The following is a 24,755-nucleotide window of genomic DNA, read 5'->3' as shown; positions in this document are numbered from 1 at the left end:
ATATCTAAAATGCTTGACTTGGCAGTCTATTTATAGGCATTGACATGCCCCATTTTCGAAGGATGCGTCTGCTCCCAAAGGACAAAGGTTCCGTCTGCACAAAAGATGCGTATGTTTCCAAGGCAGAAAGGATGCAACCCTTGGAAATCTGCCACCGAAACAATTTGTCTGCTTTTCCAAAGAAAAAGATGCAACCTTTGAGCAAACGTGCATCTGTTTCCAAAAGCTCCAAAAGTTGCATCTGCTTTTCCCAAACATACGTAACCTCTTGGGAAAAGCTGCAGGTCAAAACTTTCCAAGACCATTTTCATAATAAAATAAAATTAAAAGGACATACACAATCCTTAAAAATCTACCGGTCAAACCTTTCCATGACCATTTTGTATTTTATTTTAATTTTCATTCACTTGAATATTTAATATTTTAAATATTAATAATACTAATATTTAAATTATTAAATTCCTAACAGAACCAACACGTTATCTTAACAAGTGCTTATCAGGTTATCCGATTCGTTATCGTGTCGACCCAAACACCTGTTAATTTTGTATCGTGTCGAATTATCGAATCGTGTAAAAAATTAACGGGCCTAATAAACCTGTTGGCCAGGTGCCGTTGGTAGACCGTTCTCTTAAGTAGTCCAAAACAGTTTTCAACTAAACCCGCCGAACGGAGCGCTGAGTATAATTGTTAATTGGCATTATATTACGATAAATAGTTAGTCTTCGCTCTTCTTATTACCGGATATTCTACTCTCTCACTGCATACAGACTCCAGAGAGAGGAGAGAGGGAGGAGTGGAGAGAGAGGGAGGAGAGGAAGAGAGAGATGGGAACTGTGGTTCCAAACTTGATGGAAGTATCCGCCGGACGTGATAACGAAAACGGTGCTGCCAGAAGCCCTCCGGCAAAGGTGCTTGATGCTGGAGCTCTCTTCGTCCTCAAATCTCAAGGTAATAAGTACTCAGTACGTATATGTTCGGTTTAGGTCAGAAGTTTCCATGCCCTTCTTTAAAATAATTAGATTGCTTGCAAGTTTTTGATATTTTTGTGGGGTTCTTCTTTTCTTTTTTTTTCTTTTTTTTTTTCCTAAAAATATGACTTTAACCTCTTAAATTTAATTTTTTTTCATATAAAACCCGATATAATTTTTTTACTAAAAAAAACCCAGTGACTAAGATTCACTTAAGTGAAGTCATTAATTATATATTACTTTACACATTTTACATTTTTTAATATGCCTAACATACCCCTATTGCATATTTGATGTGTACAATTAATTCTATGCATATTATACGGAGAGTTAATGAGTTTGCAAAAGAAAAAGAAAATAAATAAGACATTAATGTTAAAAAATTCATTGCATATTAATATCAATATGAGAATTGTTGGCTTAATTCTATGTATCTTGCATTATGAGTTCTTATATATTTTTTCACAAAAAAAAAAAAAAAAAAAAACCACCTAATATATGTAATAATACATTAACAAAAAAAGTAATTTACCTACCCATGTACAAAAATATTATTTGATTCAAAATGTGTATAAATATAAATATATATATATATATAATGTGTGTGTATTTATATAATTAGACCATATTTATTTACCTACCTACTATTTGAAATGTTCATTTCCAATGATGCAGAATATTGTATACCAACAACAAAATATTGCATAAATTTAGGAATTGGATCATGCTTTTGATTTTATCTTTTTACCTACAAACAATCATATACATATTACTTTATATATTTTTACCAAAAAACATCCCTAATAGGCTAATATATGTATAATACATAAAAAATAATTTACCTACCATGTATACAAAAATGTTATTTGATTCAAAATATATAATCTAGGTTTTATGGAACAAATTAATTTACCTACCTACAAATTAATTTCCAACAATTTACCTACAAAAAATTATACCCCATGTGTAATATATTATCTTTTTCTCACTAATACATGGAGAATAATTTACCCATAACAAGAAGAAATATAATTTTATGTATTATATTGAAAAATATTATGCCATACCTATACTTATGCAACAATAAAACGTCCCCAATATATGTAACATTACATGAAAAATAATTTACCTACAAGTTAGAGAAGTGTTATTTGATTCAAAATATATAATATGGATTTAGTATAATTTTTTTTAATAATTGGAACAAATTAATTTACTTCCCAATTAATGCAAAATATATATATATATATATATGTATATCACAAAAAGGTACATTTTTGGTATGATATGGATACAGTTAATGCAATATAACAGTTTATATATTTTATTTCACTTTTTCTACAACTTTTAATTTGGAATAAATTTAGGGATTTGGAAAAGTTGCATAGGTGTAAATAAATTGTATTAGTAAGTCAATAGTGTTCCAATCTAGCTGTATATTTTAAATTTGGGCTTTTATTGGACGTTTATATGTAGATGGATTTTTATCTAGGAATCATGAATTATAAGTAAGGTTAGAAAAAATTCCCGAAAATCCCAAACTAAACCCAAAAAACCCCAAATCGAACCGAAAAATCCCAAACCGAAGCTATCCCGAACTTTAATAATTCCATACCAAAAAATACCGAAATACTCGATATGAGATTGGTTTCCAGATTTCATTTCTTCGGCATTCCCGAGATCCCGAAATCTTCTTTTGCTTTTGGTTCCTACTTTCCAGCGCTACATCTGCAAAGAACAATGAAAAAATAAAATAAAAAGCAGAGCCTTTCGGTTCCACTAGCATAGGCACAAAAATAAAATATTATGGAAAGGGCATGTGATGGTGATGCCTTGTCGGTTTGGGAGAAAAGCACAAAGCTTTTTTGGAAACTAAAAGCACAAAGCTTTTGTTTTGGTTTTGAATCTTGATTCTTGGGGCAGAGAGAGAAAAGCAGTCTTCGTGTTGGGAAGCAGAGATAGGAAGAAGCTCTCTCGTCTCTGGGTTATGAATCCTCAGCGTTGCGCAGGCACGATTCATAACCCACAACAAATAATTCCATTTGATGATCACTGAAGCTCGAGAGAAAAAGATTGGATTTTTACATGTGGTTTCTAAAGGATTTGTGAAGAAATGGCATAAGAAGATGTGATTGTGGAGAGGAGTGGGTGTGGCCGTGTGGGGTTGGGAGCGAGGTGGACTCAGAGCCGCCGCCGTGCTCAAAGAAAAATATTGGATTTTTTCATGTGGGTTCTGAAGGATTTGCGCAGAAATGGCATGAGAAGATGTGATTGTGGAGAGGAGTGGGTGTGGGGTTGGGAGCTAGGTGGATTCAGAGTCGCCGCCGTGGTCGTTGCTTTCTGAGAATGGTGGAGGTGGCAGAGGAGAATGGTATTAAGATCTCTCAGGACGATTCTTGTGAAAAAGCCACTAGAGATTGCTGGTGTTGGCTGCGTCCCGAACCGTACCGAAAAACTGAAAAACATTCAGGAATACCGAAATTCGGGAAAGGCAAAATTTCGGATCGGTTTTGGTTACTGAAATCTCATCCCGAACTTTTTCAGTTCGGTATTTAGTATATAGTTTTTGGTTCGGTATGGGATACCGAACCACCCCTAATTGTAAGGGCCAAAAATATAAAACACTTCAACTTATTGGCTTCAATTTGGAGATTTGCTTATATGATACCAAAATTAGAAAGTTTTGATAAGTTTCGATCAAATATTCAATCAACCTTAACTAACTCTTAACTATAACTCAGTTGTTTAATGAGAAAATTTTGAGTAGGGATATTTGGTCAAGCCATCTATACTACACTACTTACAAATAAGATTCGACGCTAATCCTACTTTAAGAAAGAGGGAAAAAAAAAGACCAGCTAGTGGCGAAAGTTCATCTTTTTGAGGGTTGAGAAGACGCATTTCAACCTCCTTTAACTACCATCATATGATTTACTAGTGCTAGGAAATGAACCGGGCGCTAGTCCTACTTAGTGCGTCAAAGAGGCTATCAAAATATATCTCAATGTTTAAGATTTACAAGATATATTTTCTTCTATTTATCTAAATGTTCTTTGTGTTTGTGGTAGGATTTCTTCTATTTATCTAAATGTTTTTTGTGTTTGTGGTAGGATCATGGTTGCATTGTGGGTACCACTTGACGACGTCGATAGTAGCTCCAGTGATTCTAACTCTTCCCTTTGCGCTGGCCTTGCTAGGCTGGGTTGGGGGACTCATATGCCTCGCCTTGGCTGCTTTGGTCACTTTCTATTCCTACAATCTTCTATCCTTGGTTCTGGAGCACCAAGAAAAGCTCGGACATCGCCAGCTTCGCTTTCGAGACATGGCCCGAGACATTTTAGGTCCGTAGTTAATCTCATTACCCATGTATTACAAATAAAGTGGTCATTATTCGCTAAATTTATCGTAAATGTCAACGTATCATTGATTTGGCGGACACCCAATTGAATCAACGTATCATAATTAATTATTAGAAAATTAATGCTTACTGTTCATAAGAAATTGCATATCTAGGTCATCCGTTATGGGTCTCATATGATCACACGTTACTACTCAATCTTTAAACTAAAATGTATCACGCATGCATGAGTTTGCAGGTCCTGGATGGGGCAAATATTTTGTTGGTCCCTTGCAGTTTTGGATTTGCTATGGTGCAGTTATTGCTTGCACTCTACTTGGAGGGCAGAGCCTTAAGGTAAGCGCTAGCCACACACTCGTTTAGATCAGCTCCACAAGATTTTCCATAATCTGAACTGATCATTTTTCAATTACTATCTTAATACGAGGCTAACCACACTATATATTTGCTACTAAATAGGCATCGATTACTTTCCTCATACAGTCTTCTTGTGTTAATTTTTCAGTTCATTTACTTGCTCTCCAACCCAGATGGGACAATGAAGCTACACCAATTTATAATTATTTTCGGAACCGTTCCACTGGTTTTAGCTCAAATGCCATCCTTCCACTCCTTAAGGCATATTAATCTTGTCTCTCTTATCCTTTGCCTGGCATTCAGCACTTGTGCCACTGCTGGCTCCATATACATTGGTAAGACAGACAATTTAAACTACTCTAACATGAAGAGAAATTTCAAAGCAAGGCTGGAGAATACGTTGCCGTATCGAACCTGGCCTAACCCACATATATCAAATTTTTTCTAGGACATGCCGATAATGCTCCTAGAAGGGAGTATACCGTGAAAGGAAGCGCAAAAGACCGCAGTTTTGGTATCTTTAATGCCATTTCAATCATAGCTACTACATATGCAAGTGGAATAATTCCTGAAATACAGGTATCTTACCCACTTTCCAGCTTTTTCTTATCAAATAATCTAGTTTCTTGATCGAAGAAAGCTTATAAATGGTCTCCTATATTTAGTAAGTAATGTTCTTTCAGTATCTCGAATTTTTAATACCCACTGACACGATACGGTCTATATGTGCAGGCAACTTTAGCACCTCCAGTAAAAGGAAAGATGTTTAAAGGTCTATGTGTTTGCTATAGTGTTATAGTGACAACATATTTCAGTGTGGCAATATCTGGGTACTGGGCTTTTGGAAATCAAGCCATGGGAACAGTTCTTTCAAATTTCATGGGTGATGGCAAGCCTTTATTGCCTACCTGGTTCTTGCTAATGACCAATGTCTTCACCCTTTTGCAAGTCTCAGCTGTCACAGTGGTAAGACGGATAAAATTACAAAAAATGATATCATTGGCGACAGTTACAAACCTTCGTTTGAAGCAGAAAAACGTTGCAAAAGGGCTTTTTAAGGCACTAACATATATGCATCTTGAGACTAAAGACTTAGGGCTTCTTAATGCACCCAAGCATTTGATCCGCGCACTTGAAACAAATTCAAAAATAAAATGATTTATGCACGCTCATTTTCTCTTTCTACACACTTTTGTTTAATTTTGTTTGTTGATGCTGCTAAACTACAGGTTTACTTGCAACCAACAAATGAAGTGTTTGAGAAGAAATTTGCAGACCCAAAAAAGGATCAATTCTCAGTCCGTAACGTTGTGCCGAGATTGATTCTCCGGTCACTGTCCGTTATAGTAGCAACAACATTTGCTGCAATGCTACCTTTCTTTGGAGATATCATGGCATTGTTTGGGGCATTTGGATGCATTCCTCTAGATTTCATTTTGCCAATGATTTTCTACAATGTAACTTTCAAGCCTTCCAAACAAAGTCTTATATTTTGGGTTAACACATCGATAGCAGGAGTGTCCTTCTTGTTAGTCGGGGTAGGGGCTGTAGCATCTGTTAGGCAAATTGTTCTTGATGCCAAAACGTATCGGTTATTTGCTAACATGTAACGTTAATATGGAGAAAACAATATGTATTGAATATCTGCAAGTGCAAATTCAGAGAAATGGTAGGGTCCTATTACTATTGTGGGATCTTAATTACCAGTATTAGTGAGTGTTTTAGCAAATCTGTCGGTTTTATGTCTTCAAAGCATTACACAAAATAAAAGAGTAAAATATAGATCGATTTGGTCTCTAAACTCCCACCTTAGTTTAAATTTCGTTCCTAAACTAAAAATCCGTTAATTTAGGCCATCTTCAACCGAAGAAGCACCAGAGGGCTCGTTTTAGTCCTTTGGCCCTCCAAGAAATTAATATTTTAATGAATAGTGTAAGGTCATCTCCAATCGAATGGTCTAGAGGGCCAAAGGGTCGAAAATTACCCGAAAACCGTCTCCAACCGAGGGTTACGGCAGAGGGCTAGTGGGCCCCACGAAATCTGAAAATGCCAGAGGGCCAACTGACTGGCCCAATCCAGCCAGCCCTAGGCTGGGCCAAAATTTTGATTAATCCTGTCGGATATAACCAACAAGAAAGGTTGCCAAAATTTAAAATTCAACGGCTAGTTACCGTTGGATTCAAATGTTTTTTTTTTTTGGCCAAATTTTTGTTTATGAAATTTAAAAATTCCCTTTTTCTTTTTCCTAAGCCATTCCTACATCATTTAAAATTTTAAATTATGCCTTGGTTTATGAAACTTAAAAATTATGCCCTTGGATTTGAATTTAAATTGTAGTTTTTAAATAATAAATTATGTTTGATCCTATGGTCTTTTGTCCCTCAGTTGGAGACGGTTTTTTGTGACAGAGTTAAAATGAGTCATATGACCCTTTGGCCATCGGTTGGAGATGAAGGTAAATATGGCCATGTACTATTCATTAAAATATTAGGGCATCTCCAACTGAAGGGTCCATAAGGCCAAAGGGCCGAAAATAGCCCGAAAACCGTCTCCAACCGAGGGCTAGGCTAGAGGGCTCATGGGCCCCACAAAATTTGACAGGGCCAAAGGGCCAACTAGCTGGCCTAATCCAGCCAGCCCCGGGCTAGGCCAGAAATTCTAGCATTCCTGTCGAATATAACCGATAGGAATACATTTATATTTAAATATATTCCTGTCGGTTATATCCGACAGAAATTCTAGGCCAAATTTCAAATGCAACGGCTAGCTTACGTCAGCTAGTCATTATTTTTTTATTTTTTTATTTATTTTACAATTTTATTTTATTTTTTATTTTTTTAACACAATTTTTTTTTTCCTATAACTTCTATTTTACAAAATTTGTTTTATATTTTTTCTAAATTATTTTTTTTTCTCCTATAACTTGTATTTTACAAAATTTGTTTCATATATTTTTTAAATTCTATTTTTTTTCCTATAACTTCCTAAGCCATTATATAACATTAAATTAAATTAAGTAACATGAAACAACATTAAACAATATGAAACAACATTAAATAACATTAACCAACATAAAACTTAAACGCCTACTCCATACTATTTTTAGCCCAAAGATGTGCAACAAGATCATGTTGTAGGTTGTGACACGGGAACGTATCATTCTATAGCGCCTAATGTCACTTAGTCATTGGACTTGAATTTAAGTTGTAGTTTTTAAATAATAAATTATATTTGGCCCTATGGCCCTTTGGTCATCGGTTGAGACGGTTTTTTGTGACATGGCTAAAACAAGCCTTATGACCTTTTGGCCCTCAATTAGAGATGGAGGCAAATATGGCCCCGTACTGTTCATTAAAATATTAATTTATTGGTGGGCCAGAGGGCTAAAACGAGCCCTTCGGCCCAACCGAAGGGTCTAAAGGGCCGAAAAAGACCCGAAAACTATCTCCAACTGAGGGCTAGGCCAGAGGGCTTGTGAGTCGCACAGAATCTAAAAGGGCCAAAGGGCCAAAAGGCTAGCCCAACCCAGCTAGCCTTGGGCTGGCCAGAAATGTGAACATTCATGTCGGTTATATCCAACAGGAATGCTAGGCCAATTTTTCAAATGCAACAGCTAGCTGACGTCAGCTAGTCGTTATTTTTTATTTTTTATTTTTTATTTTTTATTTTTTATTTTTTATTTACAAAATTTTTTTCTAATAACTTCTATTTTTAAATTCTATATTTTTCCTATAACTTCTATTTTACAAAATTTGTTTCATATTTTTTTTTAATTCTATTTTTTTTTCCTGTAACTTCTATTTTACAAAATTTGTTTCATATTTTTTTTTTAAATTCCATTTTTATCCTATAGCTTCTATTTTACAAAATTTGTGTCATATTTTTTTTAAATTATGTTTTTTTTTTCCTATAACTTCTATTTTACAAAATTTGTTTCATATATTTTTTTTAATTCTATTTTTTTTCCTATGACTTCCTAAGCTATTATACAACATCAAATTAAATTAAGTAACATGAAACAACATTAAATAACATTAACCAACATAAAAAATATACAACATAAAAAAAATATTTAACAACATAAAACTTAAACATCTATTGTCACATCTCAGCCCAGACCCCCACCATATCCCGGGTTCACCTCCACCGTAGCACGATATCGTCCGCCTTGGGCCCCTACCAGACCCTCATGGTTTTGTTTCTGGGAACTCACACGAGAACTTCCCAGTGAGTCACCAATCCTGGGATTGCTCTCGCGCGAACTCGCTTAACTTCGAAGTTCCTACGGAACCCGAAATCAGTGAGCTCCCAAAAAGTCTCGTGCTAGGTAGAGATATGAATATACATATAAGGCTTACAGGATCCACTCCTCTGAGCGATGTGGGATGTTGCACCTACTCTATGCTTCTTTTGGCCCAAAGATGTGCAATAAGATCATGTTGTAGATACTTGTTTGTGGCATGGGAACGTATCATTCTATAGCGCCTCATGTACTCATTTATAGAGATACTACTAGTTCTTGGATTCAAAGGCAAATTAAGCACATCATATATTTTTTCACAAGCCCTTCTTGACCTATTTGGATTCTCTTGGTTGTCATCAAACTCTCCATCAATATACCCATCTCGCTCATCCTTCACAATCATGCCAATATAACGCATGCCCTCGGTTGGAGATGGCCTTAGGGTTTAGGGTTTAGGGATGCGTTATATTGGCATGATTGTGGAGGATGAGTGAGATGGGTATATTGATGGAGAGTCTGATGATGACCAAGAGGATCTAAATAGGTCAAGAAGGGCTCGTGCAAAGATATATGATAGGCCTAATTTACCTTTGAATCCAAGAACTGGTAATATATCTTTAAATGACTACATGAGGCGCTATAGGATGATACGTTCCCGTGCCACAAACAAGTACCTACAACAGGATCTTGTTGCACATCTTTGGGCCAAAAGAAGCATGGAGTAGGTGTTTAAGTTTTATGTTGTTAAATGTTTTTAAAAATGTTGTTTAAGTTTCATGTTGTTAAATGTTTTTGTTTATGTTGTTTAATGTTATTTAATGTTGTTTAATGGCTTAGGAAGTTATAGGAAAAAAAGAAATCAAATATAACGACTAACTAACGTCAGCTAACCATTGCATTTAAATTTTTGGCCCGACCCAGGGTTGGCTGGGTTGGGCCAGCCGGTTGGCCCTTTGGCCCTTTTTTGTCCCATGGGGCCCACGAACCATTTGGCCTAGCCCTCAGTTGGAGACAGTTTTCAAGCTATTTTCGACCTTCTGGCTCTCTGAACCCTTCGGTTCCTTGAATTTAACAAAACATATACTATTGGTCCTTATCCTTAAATTCAGTTAAAAAGTATGTTAATCCGATGATGTGAACACATGTGAGTCCCACATCATCGAATTAACATGAAGCTCTTGGCACAAAGAGCGTCTATCTTCGCTTTTGACTTAGTCCTCTTCGCCTTCTCTCCTCTCTTTCTTTTTTTTTTTTTTTTTGTTCAAATAATGTTCTCTTTTCTTCTCTTTTATTCTCTATTGTTTCTTCTTCTCATTTGATTATGTCTTTCTCTATCCTATCTCACTTTCCTTCTAAGAGAAATTTTGATAGTGAAAAAAATAATTACAACTGATGATAATAACAAGCCAGGAGGATCCTTGCTAGATCCTCTTTGTAAGACTCATGGGGTTTTTCCAATCACATCTATTCATCATAATCGTGTGGTAAAAAATTATTGTATATTTTTTTTATTTAAAATTGAACATAAATAGTACCTGACAAAAACTAGCCGCAGGATGTACAATGAACGTATGTGATTGGAGGATTCCCGAGATCCTCACAAAGAGGATCCGGCGAGGATCCTTTAAGGGAATAAAATAATACATACACCACAACTTCTTGTTTCTGCAACACGCAAAAAATACACCACATCACATAATTAATATATAGTATTTAAATTAAATAATGGATTTTTGTTCTCATTTTTCTCTTCCTACCTCCCTTGATTTATAGTAGAAAGAAAAATGGGGAAAGCAAATTCAGAAATTCTCCTCCATAGGGTGAGGGTTTCTGCCATATTATTCGTGCAACGGTTTCTTGAATTGATCTCTAGTAATTCTGAGCCATCTCTCTTCTTTTGAGTGTTATTCTGTTTCTACAATACTGTAATGAGATGAGCTCGAATTCTTCTTCAAATGATCTTGAGCAATTCAAATTATAATGATAAGGAGTTTGAATGCAATCCGATTAGTTAAGTCATTTCACACCTAAAAAATGAAAAAGTTATAAAAAAAAATTGGGAAGGTGGCAAATTTCCCGAAATCGAAAGTGTGAAATCATTAACCTATATATTATTATAAGTACATATGACCTAATTTATCAAATTGAACAAAACAGTCGTTCGGCTATGCCTACCATTGGTCTCCTTTGGGTTCCCTTAGCACAAACACTAAGAAGATACCATCATTAGTTTAGCATATAATACACATTGGCCAGTCACAAATCATTTAAAAAGTCATAAGGACAACTTTCCCTAATTAACTTGTGTTTACACACTACCAGTCAAATAAAGGTGACCAACATGAATACCGCTTACTATAGTTTAGTGGTATTATTGAATGTATTAAAAAAAGAGTAGTGCTGTTCTAATAAAGGTAGAACTCACCAACATATATGAGTCTCATTTCTATTAGAAAGATAGTACAAATAGACGGTGAAAATAACATTTTTGTTAATAAAAAAGGGAGTTTTAACGAAAAGCCCGCGGTAATGTTCACTTTAACGAAAAACCATATTTTTACACTAAAAAGTCAATCCTGGTGCTATTCACTTTACCTTTTATTTTATCCTTATCGTTAAAACTCGAAGTTTTCAAGAAATTTTCATTAGTTTTCCTATAAAATAAAGACCAAAATTGACAATCATTTTTGTTAAAAAAATACAAACAAAAAAGAAAGGTGGAGGTTAATTAGGCTTTTAGATAAGAAGATAATACCAAGTAGGGGAACTACTGATTAGTGAAAGTTGGTGTGCTGAGAAAACCTTGAGCTATGCTCCACAATGACGTCGACTTTCTTGATTCCGGACCACCCTTGTTCGGATCGATCATCCATGTGTATACTTTTGAGTCTTTGACGCATTTGGACTTTGCACTTTGCTTTGATTTGCATGTAGCTCTCCCGTTCGACATGGACTTTGATTTTCTCTTCTTTTATTATTATTTTTTTCTCTTTTTTCCTCTCAAACTTAGTTTTTCTTTTTTATTTAAATAAAAATTTCAAAATATAATATTAACATGTTTTGTCGTAACCGTTTAAACAAGAAAGGAAAAAAAAATGAAAGAGATTTAAGAAAAGTAAATTTATTCTTTCAAACATTGTGGTCCAGATATGCCATAAAGGCTTGGGGTAAGAAGGTAAAATGAATTGTTTCCGCGTGGTCGCCATTAATGATTGTGGTGGATCTCTCATTTTCAGGGTTTTGCATTTCAGTCCTTGGTCTTCCTTGTATTTATGGTTTGTGTTTTACTGGCTTCCTTTTTCTTCTTTTTTTGGGGGTAAATTGTTCTTTCTTGCCTAGCTCAGTGCATAACCCCATAAACTAATAAATAAAAAATAATTCTCTTAATTTTGATATTCGACAAAAAAAATTCATTTTGATACGCCATTTTAATCTTTCTTTCATTTTTACAAACGATATTCTATAATAAGGAGAGAAAAGATAACCTTAAACTTAGTGGGAAGGTCCTAATCTCTAGGACAATCAATGACTTGTAAATCATTTTTTGTTATAAAGGAGAGTTTTAGCATTCGTTTTTTAAGAAAGTTTAGGGAATTACATAGGACATGCATGTCATGGAGGAAAAATTATGCCTAACTAAGAACATTTGAGCATAGCATGTATAAAATAAACTATTAAAGATGGCATGAACTCAAAAATGATTCTTATTCCCATGATATTCAAGGCATAGTGTTGTGAATCAAGAGCCCTTACCAATTAAAGAGGAGAGATTGAGCTTTCAAACCCTTGAAGCTTGTCCTTGTGTTTACAAGGTTATCACTCAAATGGAAGGCCTTCAAGTTCACTCCAAGCTCCTTGGCTGCTTCTTCATGTTTAATCTTCTCTCCTTGGATGCTTGCTTCTTTGCTTCTCCTTTGCTCCTTAAGGATTTGAGGAAAGGATCTCCAAAGCTTGCAAATTTGCGTGCCATCGCAGATGGTGAAAGCACAAATCTGTGCAACCTGCACAACAGAAAGCAAGTGGGCGTATTCAATAATATGTGATGTGGGTGTGCTAATAAAACAAAATAAAAAAAATAAGGGTAAAGTACAGAAAACTACCTCAACTATTGGTGTCACGACACTTTCATACCTTATCTTTTTAAAATGACAATGTCATATCTCATCTTACGAATTTGTGTCAATGTCATACCTCCGGTAGTTTTTCTATTAATTTTTCTGTTAAGTGCTAACGTGGCTAGATACGAGGGCCACTCACTAATCCAACTGGATTAAAATATAATTAAATATATATTTTAATAATTAAAATTTTAAAAATTAAAAAAAAAATTATATTAAATCTCTCTCTCCTCTCTCTCCCCCATCTCTCTCGCCTATTTCTTTTCTCTCCATCCCCAAAACCCCTTCCCACCCGACCCCCCCCCCCAACCCCTTCCTACCCGCCCCCCCAACCTTCCTCCACCACCCTCTCTCTCTATCTCGCCTCTCTTTTCTCTTTCTCTCTGAACACCCACATGCATCCCTCAAACCCTTCCCACCCGTCCCTCCCCAACCTTCCTCCCCCTCACCCTTTCTTCCTCTCGCTCGCCGTCTTCCCTAAACTCAAAACCAGAACCACCCAACCCAGATCCCACCCCGCTCTAAACTCAAAATTAGAACCACCCAACCCAGATCCCACCCTGCTCCCATCTTCTCCATCTTCCCCGAACAGTTTGGACCATACCCAGATCCAACAATCCGTCAACCCGATGTACAACGTCCCGTCGTTCGACACTGCCAACGCATTCATAGCGTCCTCATGCGCCTTGACCGACTCGACGAAGTGAAGATCCGAGTCCTGCCAAATCTTTAGGCTCGACGCAGCGAAGATCCAGAGGCATTTCTCGCGGCCCAATGCGACGTAGAAGAGGTTGTGATTGACGGCGAGACAGGTGATTGAGAGGGAGGGGCGGCAGGGCAGGAAAGTGGTGAAGTAGAGGTGGGAGACGGAGAGGTCGAAGGACTCTAGATGGGAGAGTTTTTTTAGGGAGAGGTTGCGCATAGAAGATGAGAACGGGGGGAAGAAAGGGTGAAGGGGAGGAAGGTTGGGGGGGATGCGTGGGAAGGGTGGGAAGGTTTAGGGGATGCAGGTGGGTGTCCAGAGAGAGGAGAGAGAGGGTGGATCCACAATTTTATATTAAAAAAAATTATTTTAAATTTTTAAAATTTTAAATTTTTAAATTTTTAATTATTAAAAAATATATTTAATTATATTTTAATCCAGTTGGATTAGTGAGTGGCCCCAGTATCTAGCTACATCAGCACTTAACAGAAAAATTAACAGAAAAACTAACGGAGGTATGACATTGACACAAATTCGTAAAATGAGGTATGACATTGTCATTTTAAAAAGATGAGGTATGAAAGTGTTGTGACATCAATAGTTGAGGTAGTTTTTTGTATTTTACCCAAAAAATAAAAATAAAAACTATTTTCACTTGTATTCTGAAGAAATTGACTTAAAATTCAGACTAGCCTCACATGACGAGTTCCATGGCCAACTACCCTTGCCACTAACTTAATCATTTCCCATGCTACACCCCTTAGACTAGCCCTTAATATTATGTGACCTCAATCTAATCGGTACGTGTAAGAAGTTTAAAGTATCGAACCCCATAAAGTCAGTCGTACGTCAACCACTAAGCCTTCACTCTCAAGTCATCTCACCAAGATACTGCTAGAGAGAAAATATCCATATAGTAAAACTATAACATTAGTTCCATAATTTTGCTCTCTAGAATATTTTTGTAACACCTTTTAACTTCACAACGATTAGGATCGTTGGATGAAAGTTTGAAATTATATCATGGATAAATTAGAAAAGTTTTGAAATTATATCATGGATAAATTAGAAAAGTTAAGATAATTGACATCGAGTATTGCGTCTATAAGTCTTTAGTTCATATATCCAAACCATTTTAATCGATTTTTTCTCATCTTATCTTCAATTGCAGCCACTCTATTTGAACATGTGAACTGAATACCTACAGAGGCTTCGGTTAGAGAAATCGCATGAGATAGAGGCTCAGGGTAGAGGGGTAGAGAAAGACTAAGGAAGACTGGAAAAAGATTTTAAGAAATGACATGGAGTACTTGGAACTAACTGACCACTTGGTGCAAAATCGAGTACAGTTATAGAATTCATATAGTTGACTCTACTTAGTAGAACAAAGTTTCGTTGTTATTGTTGTTGATACTTGGGAATCAAGAAAAAAAATAATCTCCACTGGAATGAGAATTGGTTTGTCAATTCCACATTTGCATTCGAGGATAACCAAACACCACCTATAATAAAGACTGAAAAGAATAGAATGAATAAATTATGAAATACTTTCTGCTCAAAGTATATTTTGCAAAAGATAAGGGACAAATTTAACGGGATACGAGAAATTATGGGTGGGTAGGTCTAAACAATTGAGAATAGAGGGGTAGGAAATGCAAATTAGGCAGAAAATTAGTAATGTATCTTAAATATCACTCGTTTTGGGTCTTCCTACATTTTCTGCTTCTCTTCATTCCATCATCCATGTGGGGTGTGGCTCAACTTCTTCCCACTGCAGCTTCCCTGCCACTTCCTCTCTTTCTCTCTCTAACTTCCTCTCATCCTCTCACAGATGTAATTTTTAATTTTTGGATTAAAAGATTCGTTGGTTAGTCGTTTAGTCGTTCGTCTTCATTTGGTCGGTGAGTTTTATTACATGTATACTTATTTTGTTTAATTTTATTTTGGTGCATATGATCATACTTTTGTTTTTCTTGTTTTAATTTATTTGAAATTTTGAGCACAGAATTTGGAAGGCGCAATTGTTTTAATTTACTTTGTAGTGAGTGTGGATTTGCAGAACTATATAAAAGACTGTTATACATAAATCAGCAAATTTGGCTTTAATTTTTTAGTTTGAATTTTATATTTATGCAAGTAGAAATAGTAATAATAATCTTGTTATTATTGCAATGAAATTTTGTGGGTTTTTGATAAATGGATCTTGAAATTTTGTACTGATTGGTGTATTGGGTTTTAGGTTTTCTGTGATTTGCATGTTTTGTTAGGGTATATTCTTCTGAATTTTTTGCTAAAATATTTATTTTGTTTTGGTTTTTTATATAATTTTTATGTGAATAATTCTGAGATTAGTAGAAATTTATGTGAATAATGCTGAGATTAGTAGTTGAGAGAATCTTTGGGTTTGCCATTCATGCATCAGCTAAGCAGATTTTACTATAATGAATACTGATCGAACCGGTTTTGCTGAGTGGAGTAGTTTTATCTCCTCCTTTCTTTTTTTCATTTGACTTGTTCTGAATCTTGGATGTAGGGAATTATTGAAATCCTAGTGTTTTGTTGCTTTCGAAAAATTGAAACCCTTGAGCAAAAGCAAATTAAAATTGGTAGGAAGTTGTTCGGTTGTTTATTCAAGTTTATGTTATGAAGTGCAGTATATGTATTTTATTAGTTTATGTAGTTGATCGTAGTTTTGTTATTTTATACAGGGTCAAGAAACATGATTCTGGGTTCGGCTTAGGGATCATATATCAAAATCTTTTTCTGGGTGGAAGAATGGTTGCAGAATCATGGTTTCGAACTCTGTGGAAGACTAAAAAGAAGCATGAGGCTGCTTCTGAGAATGCAGTGATTGCAGTTTTGGCCTTTGAAGTTGCAAGCTTGATGTCTAAGCTGGTCCATCTATGGCAATTTCTGAGCGATAAACAGGTTGCTAGGCTTAGTGAAGAAATCACAAATTCAGTGGGCATAAAAAAGCTTGTGTCAGAGGATGACGATTTCATTGTAGGGTTAATATGCGCTGAATTGATTGAGAATATGGTCCATGTGGCAAAATCTGTGGCTAGGCTTGCGAAGAATTGTACCGATCCTGCTTTGAAGAGTTTCGAGAATGCGTTTACTGATTGGATAAATCATGGTGTTGACCCTTATGGATGGGAATTTTCTTTCAAGCGGATGGAAAGGAAAGCTAAGAAGATGGAGAAGTTCATTTCAGCAAATGCAAATTTGTATGAAGAAATGGAAGTGCTTACAGAGCTTGAACAAACTTTGAGGAGAATGAAAGGATCCGATGAATTAGATGGGTTAAATTTACTTGAGTTTCAGAAGAAGGTGGTGTGGAAGCGGCAGGAAGTGAAGAATTTGAAAGATGTCTCTCTGTGGAACAGGACTTATGATTACATAGTCATCCTTTTGGCAAGAGCACTCTTCACGATGTTCAGTAGGATCAAGCATGTCTTTGGAATTCAACAAATGGCAGATGCTGGTGATACCAAAGATTCTGGAATTATTAATTCTGATCACATTAATCGTAGCAATTCAGTTTCTGTACTAATGCAATCTTCAGCACGTCCATCTGAGAATGGTCTTCCAAGATTTGCTTCAGGGCCCCTTGGGAGGTTTAGCAATATATCAGGGCCAACACCGGAAACAAAGAAAACCAACAATTTCTTTTCCGGTCCACTTGGTGGCTCGATTGCAAAGTCCGGTCCTATTTCAGGAAAGAATAGAGATGTCAACTTTTACTCGGGCCCTCTTGGGAGGTCAACAACAAAATCAGGCCCAATTGCTGCAACAAATCGAGCCGTTAGGAAGTTGTGGAAGTCTTATGATCATTCACTCCCTAATCACGAGAAGAAACCGCATACAAAGTCGAATAGGTTGACTCAAGTTGGACCTTTCAAAGGATGTATGATAACTGCAAACAGTTCACCTGTCACCAATTGCTACTTGAATTCAGATGGTGTTCGTTCATCAATTCTCAATGTTGCCAGAGATACCAGTGGCAACGTTCTATCCTCTGGCAACAAAATTCATCCTGGTCCATCAATCTTCGGTTCCAAGGGCAGGTTCTTGGATGCTCCACCCGAAACCCTTGGTGCTGCTGCCTTAGCACTGCACTATGCAAATGTTATTATCGTTATTGAGAAGTTAGTTGCATCTCCTCACTTGATTGGTCTTGATGCAAGAGATGACCTGTACAATATGTTGCCTGCAAACGTCAGAGCTACATTGCGGGCCAGGTTAAAGCCTTACAGTAAGAGCTTGAGTTCATCAGTTTATGATACAGTTCTTGCAGGAGAGTGGAATGAGGCAATGGCAGGAATATTAGAGTGGCTGGCGCCTCTTGCTCACAATATGATTAGATGGCAATCCGAGAGGAGCTTTGAACAGCAAAGCTTGGTTTCCAGGACACATGTGCTTCTGGTACAAACCCTTTACTTTGCAAATCAGCAAAAGATCGAAGCAACAATTACAGAGCTGCTTGTCGGGTTGAATTATGTCTGGAGATTTGGCAGAGAAGTCAATGCAAAAGCTCTATTAGAGAGTGCAAGCAGTAGAATGTATGATGAATTTTTGGATGTGGATGGGTAGTATAATTTTCAGATCGTGGAAACTACCAAAATCTTGATTCCACGACTAACCACGTTAAGCAAATGCTTTTACATGGCTAGTGAATGAGATTCCGAGATGCTGTTGGACAGATTGATCATTGCTTGGTCCTGGACAGACAGCCGCTACTTTCAATATAGATTGTATTAGAAGTCATCCTTGGTAAGATAAAAGGTAGAGCCCGGGCTTGCAAACATTCTTTCTTTTGGTGAGATTTCTGGCCAGTGGAATATGGCTCCTCTATTCTTTTCTTCACACAGCATGGTTTGCCCTATTTAATTAAGCTGTGTACGGTGTATATTTATCAGCTATACGTTTTGTTTTTTTTAATAATGTTTGTAAATCTAGTGTAAAAGGTTTTCTCTGTGTTCCTTTTTAGCGAATGTATTGTGATCGTGAGGTCAAGGGCATATAAACTATGTATCTCTTCGATTTATCGATTGTCTCGAATCCCTCTTTGTTTTTCGACCATTAGCCTAGTGTGTTACCAGGTCCTCACGTTTTCCGTAAGCTTTACCTTGTTTCCGTCAGATTTCTGAAGGTGTTTCGACAAGTGGTTTAGTATGTAACATGTTTTACAAGTGGGTTTTGGCAGTTTGGGAAGGTTAGTGTTAAATCTTACAAGCAGCTATGCGTGTCTGCAAATTAGGTTTCAAAAAATTTTGCAGGCTTAGTTACCAGCTGCAGACATGGACTTGTAAAGAGAACATGCCTTGTAACTAGTGAGACAATTGTGGTCTTTTCATTGGTGTGCTCGACTCGTAAAGCTCATGGCCATCAGTAAATCTACCAGCTTGAACGTAATTTTTCAAGAGCCACCTTGGTGTATTCGACGTCCAGTGACCCAGTGTTTGAGAAAAGTGATTTTTCTTTGAGTCTCATCCCTTGTTTTGAAGACGGTCACCTTAGACCGCATGTGGGAGGGACGTCTGATCACTTAGTTTGTTGCTGCAAATACACGGAATTTCCAGCTAACTTCTACATCTGCAATCCCTACACCAGACAGTGGGTTGCTCTGCTCTTCCTCCCGCGCATTGCGCGGCCTTTACCGTGATATTGGTGAGGCCGCCGCGGGATTCATCTGTGAGCCTTGAAATAGGAAGAGCTAACAAACTAGTAGTTCTGGTTTTAATGCCAATTAAATGTGGGCTGTTGTGCGATTGGTTCCAAATTCTCCCCATTTTGGCTTCCATGTTAAGATGGGCTGTTGTGCGATTGGTTCTAAACCCTAACTGCGTGCGATCGGTTCTGAACCCTACCCGTGGATGGACCTGATGAAGGCCCACTGGGACTGATGCCCCGACTCAAGTTATTCATTGTTAAGCTACGACTGCAGTTATATACACATTTTTTTTTTTTTAAAAGAAAGTATATGTATTTAATATCAAGTATACCCTGACATCATAAATTATATAAGCAAAAGTGTCATTGTTCCGTCATTCAAACAGAAAAATTCCTCTCCTGCCTCTCATGTATTAATATTTTTCTCTTCACTTTGCCACTTTCCATTATTACACTGAAATTTTTGTAACATTAATATTGTGATATATGATCATATGATATCATCATGCCCAGTATTATATTGGGTATAAGTTGTATCATAATAAGATTTTGTTAGTTGTTTTCTAGGTTGCAGACCATCTCCAACTTTTGCATTAAAACTTAAATTTTAAGTTTTAACCCAAGAAAGTTTTGTGGCTACAATGGTTCCGGTTTAAATTTTAGCGTGAGATTATTAAAGAATAAATTTAAGCTAAGTTTTTTTTTTTGGGTAATTTTCTTTAAAATAAAATTTATGTATATTATCCTAATTTATTTTTATAAACATTTTAACATAAAAATATTTAGATTCCAAGAAAAGTTGAATGTTCACTAAACCGACCACATGAAACATGTATTTATAGAATTTTTGGGTGAATTTTGATTTGAATATTTTTTTTAATTGTTAAGCCATTGCATTTAATTTTGGGGCGTTATATTTTTTGTTACCGTTAGATTTGAACATATCCGATCTCAGCAATTGGATTTCTTGTATTTAATATTTTAAATTTGCACAAATTTTAGGTTTTAACCCAAAACTTATTTTAGACCCAACCATTGAAAAATGATTGAGCTAGTTTAAAACCTAACTTTTGAGTTAAATTTGCCCAAATTTTATGTTTTAACATAAGAGTTGGAGATGGTCTTAGAAGAAATTTGTAGCTCCCCAAAACTTGCATTTTTTTTTCTTTCTTCTGTTTAATTAGGTCTCTACAAAGGGGAATGTTGAGGAATGTTGTGCATGAGAAAGTAATTTTGCTTGTTTATTTATAATTTTATATATTTTTGGTTAAGGGGGAATGGAAGAGCGAGCGTGTCACTGTTAACTGTATATTTTTTACGAGTGAAGATTACTTTCTTCAATAATGAATTTAAAAGAATTCAGAGGTTAAAAAGAAGGGGAGTTTAGCCAAAAATCAATCATCAAATTTTGTTTTGGTTAGTCACATGGATGATTGACCTCCTCTTAAATATGAAAATAAGAGAAATGTAATACCCCGTATTTAAAAATAAAAAAAGATTATAAATGTGTATGTGTATGTGCAAGAATCTATACTTTCAATATGTAAACTAGTCTCAACGTAAGTTCATTTTACTACAAAATTATTTCAAAAACTAGCTAGTATTATTTCATGTTTTTATGTAATTAGAGATGTTTTTAGTTTGAATTGGAGAAGTGTGATTATATGGGATTGGCTTGATATTTTTACCAAACAAGGGTGAGTTTGGCAAGTTTGTAATCATTAGGAGTTAATGATTGGTAACTATTCACCACTCTAAAATGAAGAGGTGGGAGGTCTATGACTACGTGCGTGCGTATATTAGCATGCATGAGGCAATTTTTGTGGTATAAGAAGTGCTTACTCATCAATCTAAAGGAATCTTAATCATTTGGGCAATATTCTCATTCCAATGCAACTCTATCAAGCATAACTTGAGAGAAACCTTTACGTGGCCTTTGATGCTTGCATCCATCTTGCATGTTATTCATTTGTTCATGATTAACTTAACACTTGTTGCTTTTCCATTGAAGCACATATCATTGTTAATGATTAGAACAACACATGTTGCTTTGTCACTTGAACACTTATCATTCTTAATGATTAGGACAACACTTGTTGCCTTGTTATTGGAACACATTTCATGGTAATGATTTGCACAATACTTGGTTTCTTTCTAATGGCACACTTGGGAGTTTTCTCCTAAAACTAGATGCGATGGAAGATGTCATTAAATCCCTATAAAGGAAGGAGTAAGAACCAACGGAATGCACATGGAGAGAAGAGAGAGGAAGAAGAAATAAAAGAAAAAACTCCAACCAAATGTCATTCTCCCTTTCATATTTTTGTTTTTTGTTTTTGAAAGCTGCGATATATATTGCAAAAGGAGAAAAACTCCTTGGGATCATTACAGAGACCAGGAAAACCAAAGCAAAATAACGTAGGCCAAACCAAAAACAGGAAAAACAGCAGCCCCTAATTACAACTCTCGAAGTACAGGACATCAGTGATGATGTCGGGAGGTTCCTCGAACCAAAAGCAATCACATGATGAAGACAGAGTGTCGCGAGCAAGACGGTGAACAACCTCGTTGTGTTGGCGTCAAGCATGGGCAACACTAGCTCCAATGACCTCAACGAGCAGAGCTTTTGATTCCTTAATGATGTGTCCATTGAAAGACATATTTGGTGAAGTCAAATTCAGAGCTTTGGAGATTTGGAGAGAATCAGTTTCAAGGAGAAAATTTTGGAAACCCTTATGCTTAGCTAATAAGAACCCTTCACGAACCGCAAAGGCTTCGATGTGAATGGGTGAAGAGACAAACTCGAAGGTCCTGGAAAGAGCCGCTATAAAGTCCCATGTATCATCCTGGATGATTACCCCGATTCCACCCTTACGATGGGCCTCCCTTTAAGCACCATCAATGTTGATTTTGAGGCAACCAAAGGGGGGATGTTTCCACATTGAGGTAGGGAGTGGTGCATGGATAATTGGGGTTGTGGTAGAAGCCTCCTCTAAAACCTGCCACCAACTCAATGCTCTGACGATAATCAAATCAGGTCAGTTGCATTTATAGTTCCAGAGCTTGTCGTTACGAGCCCCCTATAAAGCCCACCAAACCATAAGACATAGCTCAAAAGTTGCCCAGTCCAGTTGGGAGTCCAGAGACACCGCCCATCGAAAATCTCCCTTTACTTTCCCTAAGAATGTTGTACAATAAGTGAGAGACAAATCCCAAAAAATGCATGAGAGCTCACCCAACAAATCTCTCCAAAACTCACCATCATTTTCATCTATCAAAAGAAAGATATTTGAAAACTAGAAATTCGTCTCGCCTATTTAACAGACCAAAAAACCATCATCTGTATCTTATATCAAAGTATTTCCTTCATGAAAGTTGTTCGTCTGTCTCTTTATCATGACATATCCAAATTTCAGGAAATTCCAATGGTGAGATCGTCCCATATGTTTCAACTACCAACCTAGTCTCCAATTCTGCTGAAAACTGGACAGTCATGTTATGAGTACCAAAACCCTATTTTCGTAGCTCAGATCAAAATATTTCTTCATAAGAGTTGTTCCTATTCCTCTCTACCATAACATATCCAAATCCCAGAAAGATCCAATAGTCCATTCATTCCAGATCCTTGAAATGGTATCACAGGCTTGAAAATCCGCAGAAAACCCTGCAGTTATGTTTGGATCTTCAAAACTCCAACTTCCTTAGATCAAATAGAGACACTTCCTTCAAAACAGTTGTTCCTTACCATCTCTTCTATGACATATCCAAAGACCACAAGAATCCAATATATGTGCTGACTTGTACGCCAGTTCGAACAGCTGATGTTCAGTTGAGCTAGCCTTCTTGTCCAACCTCTTTGCAAGGCCAACATCTCCGAAGAGCAAGGGGAAGTGGCGAAGGAAGAAAGAGAACAAGAGGGAGGAAATGAAATTGGATACAATAAAAAAGGAGGAAATGGTAACGTATTGTTTATCATTTATGTTGTTGTTAAAGATATTACTTTGTTGTTGATTTATGATTTTAGTACTCAATTTAATTTATGTTGAAGCTTGCAGGCTTGTTAAAGAAAATGTAATTATTGATATTTATGTGAACATGACACACGCGCACGCGCACGCGCATGCACATATATATATGCATTGCAAAGCAAGAAAAATAGTTGAGTTATGTTGAGCTGCGTAAAGTGTTTGAGTTATGAAGATATTCAAGGACTTTGAGAATGCCTTGAACATATAATAATGAAATCTTGTATATGTCGAGCGTAGGGGGAAGGGTTTGAATATACAATTGGGCATCGGGGAAAGTGCCTATATAAATAAAGTGGAAATGGAGAAATAAATTTTGAAAATTGATCTTAAGGAATGAACGAGAGTTAACTCATATTCTAAGGTATTTGGAGCCAAATGGTATAAGCATGGTATGTGACGTGCAAGCTTGGATGCCTTAGGTATGCATTAGCTGGATTAGAAGGGAGTGAGTGCATTCATCCATCTCATTTGCATGTATTTCATGCATTTGAAAGAATTGTTACAATTTAATTATTATTTAATTGGTAGTTTTTGTTGTGAATTAATTTGTGCACTATTGTTATTCTGCTGCGTATTCGACAAATTAAATGTAAGATTTTGTTATATGATGTATGATATTTAATTTTATTTTTTCACCATATCTTGGCTGTAGAATTTATTTTTATAGTTAAGATATGACTCACACTCTAACTCGTGAATAGTTCTTATTTGCAGATCGAGGCGTGACAAAATGGTATTAGAGCTTAGGAATTAGATACCCTAGGAGAGTACCTGTGGTGTTTACCATATTTGTCGAATAGTCTTAATTTTACATTCTCTAATTATGATTTCAGGAGTCTTACGTTAGAGTAAGTTTTGTTGCAAACTTTTGTTGATTTGCAACTTTTATTGCAAACTTTATCTATAAAAAAGACTTGCATGATACGAAATACCGTCATTATCATAATTTAGCAGCTCGATGAAAGTTGCTCTCCTGCCAATACTTTTCTCACCTAAAAATAACCCTTGCTGTTGAATGATAAAGTTTTCAAGGCCTTCATTTGCTCCCCTCATATGCTTTGTTACTTTTTTTGGGCTCTACCGTTTTAGTAAAATTAAAATTCATTTACCAACCCAAAAGGCGAGAGTGTGTGAAGGGTGGTTCGTACACGCAAATAATAATAAAATAATAATTTGAATTAAATAGATCGCGTGCGAACCGTTACTTCTTTTTTTTTTTTTTTTCTTCTGGAAGCTGCGAACCGTTACTTCTTTGAAAGGCTGGTGGTAAAGCCCTCTCTCCTCCCTCCCTCCCTCCGCCGATT

General features: G+C 36.3%; 2 protein-coding genes across 3 annotated transcripts; both read left to right on the top strand.

Annotated features, from left to right (window-relative positions):
• Window positions 1-723: 723 nt before the first annotated feature.
• LOC137748409 (GABA transporter 1-like) lies at window positions 724-6,395 on the top strand. The gene is made up of 7 exons (XM_068488553.1): window positions 724-951; window positions 4,082-4,312; window positions 4,568-4,665; window positions 4,835-5,021; window positions 5,135-5,265; window positions 5,419-5,652; window positions 5,916-6,395. The coding sequence occupies exons 1-7, from the start codon at window positions 828-830 to the stop codon at window positions 6,294-6,296; spliced, it is 1,386 nt and encodes a 461-aa protein (XP_068344654.1). The 5' UTR covers window positions 724-827; the 3' UTR covers window positions 6,297-6,395.
• A 9,069-nt stretch (window positions 6,396-15,464) lies between these two features.
• Window positions 15,465-18,687, top strand: LOC137746800 (uncharacterized). Of its 2 annotated transcripts, XM_068486810.1 has the most exons (3): window positions 15,465-15,651; window positions 16,284-16,356; window positions 16,459-18,687. In XM_068486810.1, the coding sequence occupies exon 3, from the start codon at window positions 16,526-16,528 to the stop codon at window positions 18,341-18,343; it is 1,818 nt and encodes a 605-aa protein (XP_068342911.1). In that variant the 5' UTR covers window positions 15,465-15,651; window positions 16,284-16,356; window positions 16,459-16,525; the 3' UTR covers window positions 18,344-18,687. The 2 variants fall into 2 exon arrangements, with proteins under 2 accessions (XP_068342911.1, XP_068342910.1); XM_068486809.1 differs by lacking the exon at window positions 16,284-16,356.
• The last annotated feature ends 6,068 nt before the right edge of the window (window positions 18,688-24,755 follow it).

Source organism: Pyrus communis, chromosome 10 (assembly GCF_963583255.1).
Source record: "Pyrus communis chromosome 10, drPyrComm1.1, whole genome shotgun sequence".
In the NCBI taxonomy this organism is placed as follows: Eukaryota; Viridiplantae; Streptophyta; class Magnoliopsida; order Rosales; family Rosaceae; genus Pyrus; species Pyrus communis.
This window is presented reverse-complemented; position numbering and strand designations above follow the sequence as displayed.